Below are 15,493 nucleotides of genomic sequence, written 5' to 3' on the forward strand. Positions count from 1 at the left end.
AAAGTATTCATTAACACGTGACCTTTAACCCAACCATAAGTGTTTTGTGCTAGCGGAGGTATCGTTTATTGTTCACAAGCTCATTTTGAAATATGGACTATATTTTTTAAGCATACACTTTTTTTCTTTTTTTTAGAAAAACACAAGTGATTCCCGTGGTTCCTCCACCTCTGAAGATAGTACGTCCCTTAATGAAGACCATTACTCCTTGCTTACAGACAACTCAGAATCATGGAGTACAGCTACTAGAAAACGGACTCAAACTCTGCCTATTACAAACTTTAATATGCCCAGAAAACAAGATGACAGCAGTACCAGCACTTTTAACAAAGCAGACTTTTTTGCCAGTGATTTTTGGGGGTCCCCAAATGGAAAGTCAAATTTATTGTCATCTCCTGGCCACAAGCGGACCCTTTCAGAGGAATTTTCCCAACAGCGTATATCAACCTATGATAATGTCCCTATACCTCAAAGTGGCAGTGATAGCAGCAAACTGTATAGCTCTGGTGCCGAAAGTCCTGTAACTAAGGAAAGTAAAGAACCTAATAAACTCAGTTCTGGCGTCCTTAGAAATGGCGTAGATTGCCTTGTTCCTGAGAATAGTGAAGGCAACAGTTGTGGCTTGTTGGTCAATGCACTGGAGGAAATGAAAGTTCACAAGAAACAACTTCAAGAAAGAGTGAAAAGGTAACACTGGTGGTTTTCATTCTTTGGTCAAAACTTCTTAAAGTCTTAAGCTGGCTGCTTTGGGACGTGTCTGGGGCATTTCTTTCCTATGATACATCAGTAGGGTGAAGCCCCATAGGTCCTTTTTCTGAGACTTATTTATCAAAGTGTGCATATTGCACCATAGTAACCACACAGACTCCAAAGCTCATTTCCACCGTGAGTCTTATTGGTTGAGGAGACTCAGAAAATGTATCCATTCTGTTTCAGTTGGGTGAGATGAAGAAGTAGCTAGGCAGCTATGCACATACTTGCAGGGGTAGAAGGTTGTTTTGAAAAATGAGTGGTTAAGGGTGTTAGTGTTATTGTTAACAAATTGCCAACCATTGGTGTACAGGTAAATACCTTATCTAAGTATCTTAACCAGTTGACATCCGCGGTGTTAAACCCCCTTCCCATCCAGGCCATTTTTCAGTATTCAGCGCTGCGGTACTTTAACTGACATTTATTCCGTCATAAGACTAAGGTCCCATATACACTGAGCGATTCGCAAATCGTGCATTTGTTGCGCGATTTGCATTTTGCGCGATATCGCGCAAATGCTTGCATTGAGCAAGCTAGAATCACGGCAAAATCCGCTCCAAAAAGGGCCCTGCTGTAGCGACGCACGACCCGCGACAGCGACGGACAGAGCCCCATTGCCATGCATTGGAGAGCTATATCGCGCGGTAAATAGCCGTGATATCGCGGGAATTACCGCGCGATAAATCGCTCAGTGTGAATGGGGCCTAAGACTAAATCACTGGCTCCATCTGTTAGCTGGGTAGCCAGTTCATATCCCGTGTCTCAGAAATGTAGACATAAACTCCTGTGTATATAAAACCAACAAACAGTGATCACAGGCTTTATTGATAAAGACATTGTAACAATCTTATTGTTACAATGTATTTATACTAGTTATCTAATGGAAAGCTCAAATAAGTGATTGATATGACATTGATATGGACACAATGCCCAGCATCCTCATAAGTATAAAAATGTTTTTACACATAAATTGTTTATATTTATTAATAGTTAATTAACAAAAATCAGCATTAATTAACTTTTTCCTCTACTTCTCCCTTTAGCAATTTTTGTATGCTGCTTTTTAAGTTTTTTTAAGATTTAATGATACATTTTTTTTCTTTTTCATATGATGTTTGTTTTTGTAATGTTCCATAACAAGGCTTCTAGCTGGCTACAAGGCCACAAATTTAGTAATATTATTATTATTATTGTTATTATTATTATTATTATTATGCAGGATTTATATAGCACCAACAGTTTGCGCAGCGTTTTAGTAGTTGTTGTGAAGCCTGCTAGAAGCACTTCAAAAAGTCAATTGCTTAGCGACTGAGCTACAAAAAAGAGCTTAATACATGGAAAAAGGTCAATTTCTCAGTGACTAGGCTGCACAACACTAATTAACGCAACAAAGGTTACACACTATGGGGGGAATTTACCAAAACTGGAGCAGCTGTGCATGGCAACTAATCAGCTTCTCTCTTCAGTTTGTTAAGTTAAGGTTTGAAAATGAAAGAGAGAAGCTGATTGGTTGCCATGCACTGCTGCTCCAGATTTTGTCTGCTTTGATAAATTCCCTTCCCCTATGAAAGCCTATTCCACCTCAACCTAACCACTGAACCATCACATTCTCAAATAATTCATCCCCACACAGCTACCTCCTCATGTATCATTTCCCCCTCTTCTTTCAGAATGTAAGCCCTCAGGGGCAGGGCCCTCCTTACCATCTTGTCTTGAATTGTAGTGATTGTAATGTCTTCCTTATATTGTAAAGCGCTGCGCAAACAGTTGGCGCTATATAAATACTATGTAATAATAATAATAATAGCCATTCAGAGCATTTTCATTAGCCAAAACTGGGCGGCTATTATTTTAATGTATCAAATCTGTGGCGAATGTGCAGGGCATGCAACATTTGTTTTTCCGCTGAGTCATTTAAGAGGAGGTTGAGTTCCAGCCGAACTGAGTCAATCTCTTTCCGTAAGGCGATCGAGGGGGCAGTGTTCCAATCAGACTCGAGTCTCCCCAATGTGGTGGAGAGATCTAAGACCCTTTTGGTCCGTTCCCTCTTTCGGCGAGTTGCTAGACTTATGAGCTCGCCCCGTAAGGTCGCTTTGTGGGGTTCCCAGACAGAAATCGGGGAGGTGACCGGCAAAGCGTTCTCCGCAAAGAAGTGGGAAAAGCACAGTTGAATGTGTTGGGCAGAGTCAGCAAAGGAGAGAAGGGAGTCATTCAATCTCCAGCGGAATTGAGAAGAGGCAGGGAATAGGGATTTGCAAGTGAGGGACATAGGGGAATGGTCCGACCAGGAGGCCGAGAGAATGCGGGCGTCACCGACGGACGGGAGAAAGTTGGGCTGTATAAAGATGTGGTCTATTCGGGAGGAGCTAGCGTGGGGGTGTGAATAGAACGTGTAGTCTCTGGTGGTTGGGTAGCGATCTCTCCAGACGTCAATAAGGTTATGTTCGTGTAATAGAGTACGGAAGAGGGGGGGCAGGGTGAGATTGGTGTGGTGATGAGTGGGGGATCCCAGCCATTATTAGGGTTCCCCTTTTATGATTCTCAGCCACCGCCAATAGGTGGGAAAAAAAGCGAGTTTGGTGAGTGTTGGGTGCGTAGTAGGTAAGCAGTGTTACGTCCACATCGAAGATTGTGCCCTTTAACAATAAATATCTACCCGTAGGGTCTACTATTTCTTGGGTGCATACAAATGGGGTGTTTTTATGGAATGCGATGAGGACACCTCTCTTTTTTTCACAGAACATAGCCTGGAATATCTGTGGATAGTTTTTGTGGAAGTAAGTAGGATGAGAGGTCATAGAAAATTTAGTTTCCTGTAGGCATACGATGTTGGCCTGGTGGGATGAAAAGTAGTTGAAGGCCAACGTTTGCGGGGTGAGTTAAGACCTTGCACATTGTGCGAAATAATTTTTAGGGATTGTCCAGACATTGTTATGTTAGTGCGGGAAAAGCGATGCTAACACAGCAACTGTGAGGTTGGTTAAGTGACTTGGGATTATCCAGACTAGGACCAGTGCCGGGGGAGAGAGCTGGGAAAAGGTATAGCTAGAAGAGTGAAGAATAGTAACATTCCATAACATTCCATATCAGCAATATAGCTTGTATCTGTTATAAATGTTATAGGTAATATGAATGTTATAGTAACCACATTTTCCCATTGAAGAACAGATGGTGGTGAATGTGGGGGGATTTTTTTATTCACTCATTAAGTGTGTTGTAAATGAGTAGCAATGAATTTATAACTAGCACAAATGTTACCCAGTGAATGTGTTAGTGAATCCTTAAAGGGACACTAAACTCAGGAATTAAATTTAAAAAATGCGTTCAAGTACCTTAGCTATTAACAAAAATGTATCTTATTAGTGTATCACTCGGCTGTAGATCCTCAAATCACCTCTGAATTGGTGCTGACACTGTCTTTGCTTCTGGAGGGTGACTACTTTTGTTTCCCATGGTCCCTGTCTATGTATTGTCCCTGTGTGTGCTCCAAGCTCGCTCCTGTGATGGACTACAATCTCAATACAAATTAGTAAACTAAACATGAGATTGTAGTCCATCATAGGAGTGAGCTTGGAGCGGTGGCTACTTTACAACACACACAGGGACCATGGGGAACAAAAGCAACCACCCTCCAGAAGAAAGGACAGTGTTAGCACCAATTCAGAGAGGATTTGAGGATTAATAGTTAATGTACTTGAATGCATTTTTAAGATTTAACACCTGAGTTTACTGTCACTTTAAGACAAAAAAAATAGACCTGTGAAAACACATGTACCTAAATCTGACTTTTTATTTTTGTACATCTTTTTTAGCCTAGAAAAAGAAAACTTTGAAGTGTGGAAAAAAGTAGTCAAATTAAATGAAGATATGGAAAAAGAACAGAATCAGCGGAAGGCTCTAGAAATCACATTGCAGAACATGGAGCGATCACGAAATGACGCAGAGAAGAGAAACAAGCTCCTGGAGCAGGAAATCCAAGGCTTTGTGAGAGCAATGAGCCAAGCGGGAAACAAGCCGTAATAGATACATGATTTCTATAAGAAAAAATGAAATAGGAATCTACACTCTGGAAGAGCTAGTGACGAAGAAGCAGTGTATGGTGGACACATGGACAAACACAGCGGGATGACTGCCTTGAGCTGCCAGTTGACAGTGACATTGCACAAATCCAAATTGTCATTAGCTCAAAATGCCTCTTTTCGTTTAATCTTAGTACAAAAATATATTTTGTAAAGACTGTTTTTGCTGCACCTTAGTACAATGCTTCCCTTTGCACTTACCTAGTGTGCCCATAGGGTAAATAATACCTTACAGTGCTGGATTTGAAGTAAAAAGTGGACAGGATGTATAAAGTACACAATTCCACATGTGTACACAAAACTGAACTTTGCTAAGCTCTATGTGCCAATAGTGTTTATAGACTGTCATCAGTGAGCCAACTACAAACTGTTATCAAACATTTACCATGGAGGTACCTTTGAAATATTTTCAGGTCTCAGGAACTTCTGCCAATAATTACCTAAAATTTACAGCTCACAGTGCATTGTTCTAATTAGTAAATTGAGACATAAGAAGGAATAAAGAATAAGGAATGTGTTTGACAGCCATGACTGCCTTTTACAACAAAACTATTTGCTGTTGGTTGTCAGTGAAATGCTCCCTTAGTTGGTGAACAGTGGGAAACATTTTCCTTATATTGGTGGTCATTGGGAAGATTGACCCTGGAGGAACTTTGATCCTTACAATAGTGGTCAGTGGGAAGAATGACCGTCTTACAAAAAGCTAAAAAGAACATTGGCATTAGAGGTACATACCCGAGAGTCAGAAATTGCTCATTGCTCAAGGAAGTCCCAACAACTTCTGGAGGAACTCTTTGGTACCATGGAACCCTGGTTGAGAAAGGCTGCTGTAGATGCTGTCGAAATGTTTGATATAATAAGAAATTAAAGTGACACTAAACTCAGTGTTAAATCAGGAGTTAAATCTTAAAAATGCTTTCAAGTGCCTTACCTATTAACAAACCTGTACCTAATTTGTGCATCGCTCAGCTGTAGATCCTGAATTGGTGCTGACACTGTCCTTCCTTCTAGAGGGGGGCTACTTTTGTTCCTCATGGTTCCTGTGTGTCTTGTAAAGTAGCCACCACTCCAAGCTCACTCCCATGATGGACTAGAATCTCCTATTTAGTTTACTAATTTGTATTGAGATTGTAGTCTTTCACAGGAGTGAGCTTGGAGCATTGGCTATTTTATAATACACGAAGGGATCATGGGGAACAAAAGTAGCCACACTCCAGAAGGAAGGACAGTGTCCGCACCGATTCAGAGATGATTTGAGGATCTACAGCTGAGCGGTGCACAAATTAGGTACAGGTTTGTTAATAGTTAAGGTACTTGAATGCATTTTCAAGATTTACCTCCTGACTAGTATCGCTTTAAGGAACTGAGGGTGAGCAGCCCAGGGGAACTTGTGTTAAGCCACAGATGTGGTCAGCTTTAACAGCCCTTCCTGCTTTATCCATAGCTTCCAGGTTACCAATAATTGGTGTTTTGACATTGCCCTTTATTTCTGCAATGGAGGAGAGACTACTATCTGGAGATTGTAACATGAGGTGGTAGAACATGCAAAGATGGGTGAAAACATCCAGAGTTGGGAATTATTAAAGGGAGTAATCGCTGTTTGAGTTTTACTCATTCAGCCTACTGACCTCCCCTATAACATTTTAGGTGTACTGATGGATGTTGGATAGTCAGTGGGTCCTATAATCTTGTTATACCAGGCCCCTTCAATGTCTATACTGACTTATTCCATTATTTGAGCCATTGTGTGGTTATCCTAGTTTACAGTATAATTGTAGGTTAAAGACAGCAGATCATTGGTGACAACGAGTTCTTAAATTATTCTTTTTACCACCCTTTAATGCGGAATTCCAGGCAACCAATAATCACATGAAATACATATATGGGAACTGTTTTACCTTGAGGCTAGGTTCACACCTAGGCGATTGAGCCGGTATGCTGTTTTTGTGCGCTTGTCGCAAGTTTCTGTTTGCACGATTTTGCTTTGAAAACCGTGAGGTTGTCACACAGTTTTCAATTCATAGAGATGTTTATGGGACCCAAATTTCACGACAACCACCCCAAAAATAGCTCCTGCACCTTTTTGTGAGACAGGCGATTTCTACCGCGTGACAAATTGCAAAGGTATGTACAGCTTCCATAGACTTGAATGCAAATCTCTGTTTCTTTGCGATATCGCACGGCTAAATCTGCGCAACAAATCGCCTAGGTGTGAACCTAGCTTAGACCCCTTAGATCTGTTACAGCAAAGGAATACAGTATTGTCATCTCCATGTTCCATCAGGCTAATTGGACACTGAAGGTATAGTAGCAGAGTGATAAGGTCAACTCTCTGCTCACTCTGCTTTTTCCTCCTGCCAGTGTTACTTTTTTACCATATTTTGATGTTCACCTGATTGTCTCCAACTACTGCCCCTCCTTCCCCCAGTCTGCTTAGTACCATACAGGGGATTAGAAGCAGTGGCTACCAAGACATATTCAGCATGTCTTTTTATACCTGCCTGGAGTTCAGCTTTTATCCTGTCTTCAGAGAAAAAGTGTTTTCAAGGAATTATTTAGGTTTGAAAGTTATGAAAATGTATTGAATTTACTGTCTGAGCTAAAATATACTTTTTATACCTTGCATGCAGTAAGTTTTAATGCAGTTTTCTAGTTTTGCCCATAGGATCTGCTGAAGCTTTGAGGCCCACCTATGGACTGCTGTGTTCACTGTCTGTAATAATATGCCGAAGATGTTTGAAAGACCAAAGTATACAGGGCTCATAGATGTTAAAGAAAACTGAATGTATGATGTGAGCAATGTGTATGATGAGGTTTTATATGATGTACAGGTAATAAATATATAAATGTAAACACAAATGTGGAATGTGTACAGTCTTTCCTGACAGATAGAACAGACTTGATTCTTTAGAATTCTATCACACAAACCTCTAAAGTAACATGACATACTGTACGTGAAAAATACTTCGGTGGGGTGTTACTCCATCAGCCTATCAAAAATAATGTCTCCTTTATCAAACCACATTGTGCTAACATTTGACTGGCTGCTATTGGTTGCAGTATTTTGTCCATTATGCTTTCTCCTTTAACAGCCTTATTGAATGAACCCATGTACATGCACATACTCCTTTTAAAGCTGGTTTATTTATTTTTATTTTTTTAGGATACAGCACCAATCACATTAGTTACCTCTGATGGTGTATATCCAACCTCCTCCAGGCTTCTGATTTGTGCCAAAATCCTCCCCTCATACCTAAGAGTGACTATCTTCTGGTGCTTTGGGGGTTAACACCAGCGGATTATGAGTGTCATATAGTTTTACCGCTCACCTGCCCCTTCCTGCCCCCTTCTACATCCATAGAGCTCTGTGAATGGGCAGGGCAGATCCTGTCATTCATCCGCTCCTCCTAATTCTGCTTCTCCTCCATTCTGCTCTCCTCCATTCCGATTCTTCTCCAGTCTTCTCCTCCTCCTTCTACATTGTGCTCCTCCTCCATTGTACTCCTCCTCCATTACGCTTCTTCTCCATTCTTCTCCCCCTCCATTCTGCTCCTTCTCCACTCTGCTCCTACTCCATTACGCTCCTTCCCTTTGTTCCAGTACTGCAGCCTTCCTCGATACTTCTTTGGTATTTGACACCTTTGGGAGTGTCGAATGCCTCTTCTTCTTGTTGTTTGCCATGGACACTTCCTCCAACCCCTATATTAACATAGGGGGTCAAATGACTGAACCAGAGAGCATGACGGAGGACACAGGCATCCACTTGCCCTTGTCTTCCAGTGTGGCAGAGTTATGTAAATCGTTGTGAAAACAATTACACATTTTTGGCAGGTAAAACCTTTCACATATGTATTTCAACTCTATATTTTGCTGTTTGTCGGGAGTGTTATGCAACTGGTTTATAAGTAATGGTGATTTCTACAGAATGTACAGCAATAGGTTTTGTAACATACTTCAAATTTCCAGATACAGATGGCAGCTGTCCAAGCAGGTAAATGTATATAGCCAAAAGCTCCGACTTTCAAGATCGATTCACTATATCCACCAATCAGCTAGCCAATATGCTCCAATGATCCAACAAGGCTGTACTTATTTATTAAGAGGGTTAACCCTAGCATTTATTGGAATGTTATCTTTCTGGGGTGCAAACACCTTTTGTAATTTAGAGAAGCACCTATGTATTAGGTTTACTAAATGCTAAAAAAAAGAAGCTGGTTGTAAAATATTGAAACAAAAATAATTTTTTAAAAAGTCATCCGAAGCTCAACTTTCTGATCTTTTCCTGGGTGTGTTCTCAGTTGATTATAAGCAAGCATGAGTATTCCACTTCTCAGAATGTTGGGGATGTGACCTTCCATCATCAGTGAGCTACAAATTCTGTCTAGAAAACATGCAATCATGATAAAATCATAACATTTGCAATGTTTATGTATTTGGGTGAGTACTTGTAGTTGCCCAAATGCTCTGATGCCTAGCCCGATACCCGAACTTCCAATATCAGGTAGCCAGGCAGCCCGTCACTTCCTGATTGGCTGGGAAGCCGGCTCCATGCTTCCTCGTCACCTGGTGTAATGACTCACCGCCTAGCTTCCTGGTTGGACGGGAAACTGGCAAATCAGGAAGCCTGACGACGAGTCATTACCCACCCCCCGCCTCCTGATTGGCCATAAAGCCAGCTTCATGCTCCCTCGTCACCTGGTGACGAGGAAGGATGGAGACGGCTTCCCTGCTAATCGGTAAGCCGGGTGGCGAGCCATTACATGCTGCCTGGCTTCCTTAATGGGACTCCTGGTATCAGTATTTGATATCGGCGAATACCGAAGAAAAAATATCGGTACTTGTACTCGGTACCGGACAACTGGCATCGGTGCATCCCTAGAGGATACTTATATTTTTTCCTTCAGTCTGCATTTTTTTTTTCCATTCTGCCCAGAGTTCATGTTTAAGATACTGGAATCTTTCCACATCAATATACCTGTCAAGATCTTTCTTTTGAATTTTGCAGGATGTTACAAAGCACAACTATTGGTACACATTCTGTAGAAAAGAATTCCTCATAAGCCAGTTACATAAGACTGAATGTGCCAGAAGAGATACACATGAAGCTTTTGTAAATAGATGACAATCAGTAATACAAAATCAACACTTGTTTCTTTAACTGGTGGCTGTCATATTGCAGGCCGCTAAACATTTCATGGACATTTAACATGAACAATTGTATTGTCTAATATGCCAACTCATTCATGTAGTACCAACATTTTAGCAATGATATTAAAAATCCTCAAATGTAAGAGAAACAATAATTGGACAGGATGGTCTCCAGCTGGAGAGGACTGTAGAACATATAGCAGACTATACACTCGGTGGTATCTAAATGATAAAAATTCAAGCACCAGGTTAACATGCGATTACAACATATCAGTAATTTAAAATAAAGTTTAAAAGAAACTTGGGTAATTAAAAAAAGCCCATGATGAAATAATACATAAGCAGAGGAGACCTGCCGTTGCCAACCTTGTCATGACGCATTATGTTGCTGGAGCTTGAAAGGACTCCAACACTTGATAGCCAATGGGAAGTGTCCACTTAACCCAGGCCATGACATGAGCACCCAAGGAAGGACCCTTCAACTTTGCAGTAAACAAATAAAAAGATTCTGGACCCAACTACACGGGGGATTTAGGTGAGTATTTGGGGAATTAAGCTGTGTTTCTTTTTAAATAAATGAATAGGGGAAGAGGTGAAATTTTGGCAAATGCAAGGTCCACTTTTGGCCCCAAAATCTGGCACACGGGTGATGTCACTGGGAGCACACAATCCTGCAAGAATGTACTCTTGCAATTGGCTGGAGTGCGGTTTCTTGAGATTTTAGGTTCCCAGTATTTGCCTAGAGACAAGTTGGCATCACCTTTGCCTCCCAGAAGCATGATAGTCTAGTAAGGAGGTATTTTGTTTTGTGAACGATTTGTTTGAAAATGACTTTTTTTTTTATAAATTCTTTATTGAACAGTTTCATCCATATAACAAAAAAGAAACAGTAATCAAGGGAGAAAGTATTACATCACGTCACAGCAGGAATACAGCGGGTACTGACCATAGCATTGTACACTTATAGCAATTATACCAGGGCGCTTATTGATCGTACGTCGAGCCCTCGTCTCAACTCAGAGCCGACCAGTTGTTGGAGAATATGCATTGTTATCGCTTGCGGACTATGGGTGTTCCTAGTGACAGTACGGGATCTGCCCAATATGGTAGGGCATCCAGGTTGTTGCTGTAGTGAACTCTGATGTAGGTCGGGGGGAGGGTGGGGAGAGGTAGAGACATCTAAAATAGGTGGGAAAGGGGATTGGGGAAGAAAGGAGGGGAAGAAGGAGGGGGGGAGCCAGTTGGGGTCGCGACTGCTTTCCTCATGAGGCCATGATGGTTTGGTATTCGGTCGTAGCGGTAAATTCGTCCCAGTAAAACCAGGCGGTCGCGAATTTGGCGGAGGTACCCCTAATAGAGCTAGTCAGGTCCTCCATGGTTCTAATGTCGTTCACCTTGGTAAACCAGAGCCGTATCGAAGGTGGGGCCTCCTGTTTCCAAAGGGTGGGGATACATGCGCGTGCCGCATTCAGCAGGTGTACCAGCACCGATCTGGAATACCCCTTTAATGAGAATGAGTTATGGTGTAGGAGGAAGAATGCTGGGTCCTCCGGGATGTGGTGGTCCGTAAATTTCTGGGCTATCTGCCGGACCTGAGACCAAAATGGCGTCAGCCTCGGGCATGCCCAGAAAATATGGAGCATGTCCGCGGGAGAAGAGGCGCACCGCCAGCAAACATCCGGTACCCCGGCATACATCAGGTGAAGCCTATGTGGAGTTCTGTACCAACGGGTTAGGATTTTGTAGCCCGATTCCTGATATTTGTTACATATGGACGACTTCAGGGAGAGCCGCAGGAGTTTGGCCCGGTCATCGTGTGAGAACTGGGTCCCCAGTTCCCTCTCCCACTGCCCAAGGAATGACAGTGGGGAGTCCAGGTCCGCCTCTATCACCAGTCGGTAGCAAAAGGACAGTGTCTTAGCCATCGGTCCCGTGTCAGTACAGGCGCATTCGTACTCCGTGAGAGTCCGAGCAAAATTATTAGGTACCGGTAGCGTAGCTAGGAAGTGCGAGAGCTGGAGCTGTCTCCAAAATTCCGGGTCACCCAACTCCGTGTCTGACGTCAACCCTCGCAGGGAGTGCCAATGTGCGCCCTGTATAAGGTGCGTCGCCCGAAACCGTCCCAGGTTCACAAGGCGGCGCAATAGACCGTCCTCCAAGCCGGGAGGGAACTTTGGGTTGCCGAGGACCGGGTATAGGGGCGAGGGAGAAGGAGACAGTTGTTTAATCCTGAACGTCGCCTGGGCACCCGCCAGGTGGGACCCACCGTCGGGTGGGTGCTCAGCCGTGTGGGTAGTGCCGGTCCACACCAGGGAAGGGCCGGGAGGGGAATCCATGACATGGATTGCTCCAGTTCTACCCAAGGTTTGGTCTCCCCGTGCCTGCACCAATCTACAACTCTAGTCAGGTGGGCAGCCATGTAGTACAGGTGGAGGTCAGGAAGGCCCAGGCCCCCCGCCAATTTCGGCCGCCGAAGGACCGACAGGCGGAGTCGAGGGATCTTACCTGCCCATATGAAGGAGGATATTGCTGTTTGGAGGGAGCGGAAATAGGCCCGAGGGATATGAATTGGTAGGGCCTGGAAGGGATAGAGGAAGCGTGGAAGGACGTTCTGTTTTACAACATTACATCGGCCGGACCAGGAGAAAGTGTTCCTGGCCCAGCCCTCTAGGTCCGATTTAACCTTCAATAGCAGTGGTGGGAAGTTTAGACTGTATAGTTGGGAGAGATCTCGGGGGAGCTTTACGCCTAAGTATTTGATGGCGGTGGGAGTCCAGTGGTAAGGGAAGTTCCGCTGAATACGAGCTAGCATCTGTGCAGGTACCGTCAGGTTGAGGGCCTCCGATTTTTGGGTATTAATGTGAAAGTTGGCAAGGTCGCCGTATTGGCGTAGGGCACCGGACAAGTTAGGTAGCGTGGTGTCGGGGGAAGAGACAAAAAATAATAGGTCGTCGGCGTAGGCAGCTATTTTGTGCTGGTGGGATCCCACTGTGATGCCCTTGATGTCCGGATGAGCCCGAATGGTGCGCAGCAGCGGTTCAAGCGTTAATGTAAAAATGAGGGGGGAAAGTGGGCATCCCTGCCTGGTGCCATTGCCTATGGTGAAGGGTGAAGAAAGGGTACCGTTGACACTTACGCAGGCCGTGGGGTTTGAGTATAGAGCTAGGATCCAGGAAAGCATGCCCCTACCCAGCCCTATGTGTTCCAGGGTGAGGCGGAGGAAAGACCAGTCGACCCTATCGAAGGCCTTCTCCGGGTCAGTCGACAACAGTAGGCACGGGGAGGACTGCAACCGGGCCGAGTGGATGATGTTAAGGGCCCTAGTAGTATTGTCCCTAGCTTCCCTAGCGGGGACAAAGCCCGCTTGGTCTGGGTGAATCAGGGAGGGGATATGCGGGAGAAGTCGCAGGGCAAGAACTTTCGCGAAGAGCTTAATGTCCACGTTAAGGAGGGAGATGGGGCGGTAGCTGGGACAGGCCGTGGGGTCCTTATCAGGTTTAGGGATCACCGCTATGTGGGCTGCGAGAGCCTCTCTGGGAAGGGCATGCATCTCTCGGATCGCATTCCAGGCCCCAAGCATATGGTCATTGAAATAAAGTGGGGAACTTCTTTTAGTAGGTGAGAGTGAACCCGTCAGGGCCAGGGGCTTTGCCCGTCTTGGTTTGTTTGAGTGCGGCCTCTAGCTCATCCATGGAGATCGGGTCCTCCAGGGGCAAACAGGCCTCGGGGGATAGGCAGGGCATGGTGGACTCCGTCAGGTAAGTGCGGATTCGTTGTTGACGTGAAGTCAGGGCTGCCGCTGACTGTGGACCCGGAATATTATAGAGGGTGGCATAATAATCTCGGAAAGCTGCGGCTATGTCGTCCGATAGGTGGCAGGGGCGGCCCTCTGCGCGTTTAATCACTGGGATAAAGGTCCGTGAGCGCTGCTGGCGTAACGCTTGGGCAAGGGAGCGGCTACATTGGTTACCGTATTCGTAGAAGTGTCTACGGCATTTGGTGAGGGTGGCTTTGGCTTCGTACATGCCTAGTGTACGGACAGCTTCTCGGGCTGCTATTAGTTGTTGCAAAACCGCCGGGTCTCGACGTCTTTTATGGAGGAGTTCCAGGGAGACCCCCCGGCACCATTCCCCGCTGGAGCCGGCGGCAAAAGCCTGGGGAGCCAGACGTGCGACCACCCCCCGTCCCCGCGGAACCGCTGTCCGGCCCCCCACAGGGCAGTACAGGACCACAGGGCAGTACAGGAAAGTGAAGATGAAAACGAAAACTCCCCCCTCCCCCAAACATAAGGCAAGTAATCAGACACTCGGCTGCAAGAACCACGGCAAAGCCCATCTTCCATGCCCAGCGGATTTTCCGCTCATACCTCGGGAATTAGAAGTGATACTGGGGGTGAACGGTTAGATGGGCAGGCCGTAAACAGATGGTAATCAGGACGTGTCCGTAGCATCTTCTGCCGAAGAGAAATGGGGGTGGGGTGGGGGGGAATCTGGTGGGCCACTGCGGTCCAGAGGTGTTGTGCAGGGAGCCCAGTTCAGCAGGACGTAGACATCCTCCAGGTAGGAGACGGCACTCTATGGGACAATAGTGGTGGTGGGCCTGGAGAGATGCTTCGTGAAGCAAAGGGTAAGGGTAGTGATGGGCCCAAGTCCAGTCCGTGGGCCGGATAGGCACGGCAGGTTTAGGCTGGAGTGTAAGAGCAAAGAATGTGAAACAGAGAGGGTTAAAGGCTCACCACTCCTACGGTTCCCCTGTCTCCAGGACCGCACCGGGTGTACGTGCAGGCCGATCCCGGGATGGGGAGCGTCGTGGCCGTCGGGCCTTGCGGGTCTTCGGAGTTGTGGCCTGGTCATCCGGGAAGTAGGCCAGCCAGTCGGGGATGTTCAGGGTCGGGATACCCAGGAAATCGCACAGGGCCGGAACATCTTCCCGCGTGCGGACCTGGAGTGAGGATCCATCTTTGCGGACGTGGAGACGGATGGGGTAACCCCAACGGTAAACGGCTCCGGACTGACGAATCGCATCCAGGAGGGGGCGCAGGAGGGCCCGGCGTCTTAGGGTGCTCCTGGAGATGTCTGGCAGGATCTGAAGCTGGGCCCCATCAAACTCCACTGGCCTTTTCAACCAGGCCTGGCGCAAGATGTCTTCCTTCACCGTGAAGTAATGCAAGCGGCAAAGGACATCACGCGGGCGGGAGGGATCCGTAGGTGTTGGGCCAATGGTGCGGTGGACCCTGTCCAGTAGAGTGGAGTCCGGCGCGGCTTCCGGTAGAAGTGAGCCAAAAATGGCCTGTACGGTGGATCGAAGGTCCGCCGGCGAAGTCGCCTCCGGGAGCCCCCGGATCCGGATGTTTTGGCGGCGGTTGCGGTCTTCCAGGTCTTCCATCTGCAGTTGCAGGGAAGCGAGGTGGGGCGAGGGACCTGGCTGGGCCTGTTCAAGGCGCTGGACACGGGCCTCGATCGCCGCACAGGATTCCGTGACCGAGGAGACCTCCGCGGACACCACCTTTACCTCCT

At 45.8% G+C, this 15,493-nt stretch overlaps 1 protein-coding gene across 1 annotated transcript in view; it reads left to right on the forward strand.

Annotated features, from left to right (window-relative positions):
* Positions 1–4,775, forward strand: part of ARHGAP25 (Rho GTPase activating protein 25) — an 87,075-nt gene extending 82,300 nt beyond the window's left edge. The window contains exons 10-11 of the mRNA XM_018572126.1: positions 137–687; positions 4,563–4,775. Coding sequence (XP_018427628.1) covers positions 137–687; positions 4,563–4,770 — 759 coding nt within the window. The 3' untranslated portion in view covers positions 4,771–4,775. The remainder of the gene's footprint in view (positions 1–136; positions 688–4,562) is intronic.
* The last annotated feature ends 10,718 nt before the right edge of the window (positions 4,776–15,493 follow it).

The sequence above is a fragment of the Nanorana parkeri genome, unplaced genomic scaffold (genome assembly GCF_000935625.1).
Source record: "Nanorana parkeri isolate BGI_ZX_2015 unplaced genomic scaffold, ASM93562v1 scaffold1942, whole genome shotgun sequence".
NCBI lineage: Eukaryota > Metazoa > Chordata > Amphibia > Anura > Dicroglossidae > Nanorana > Nanorana parkeri.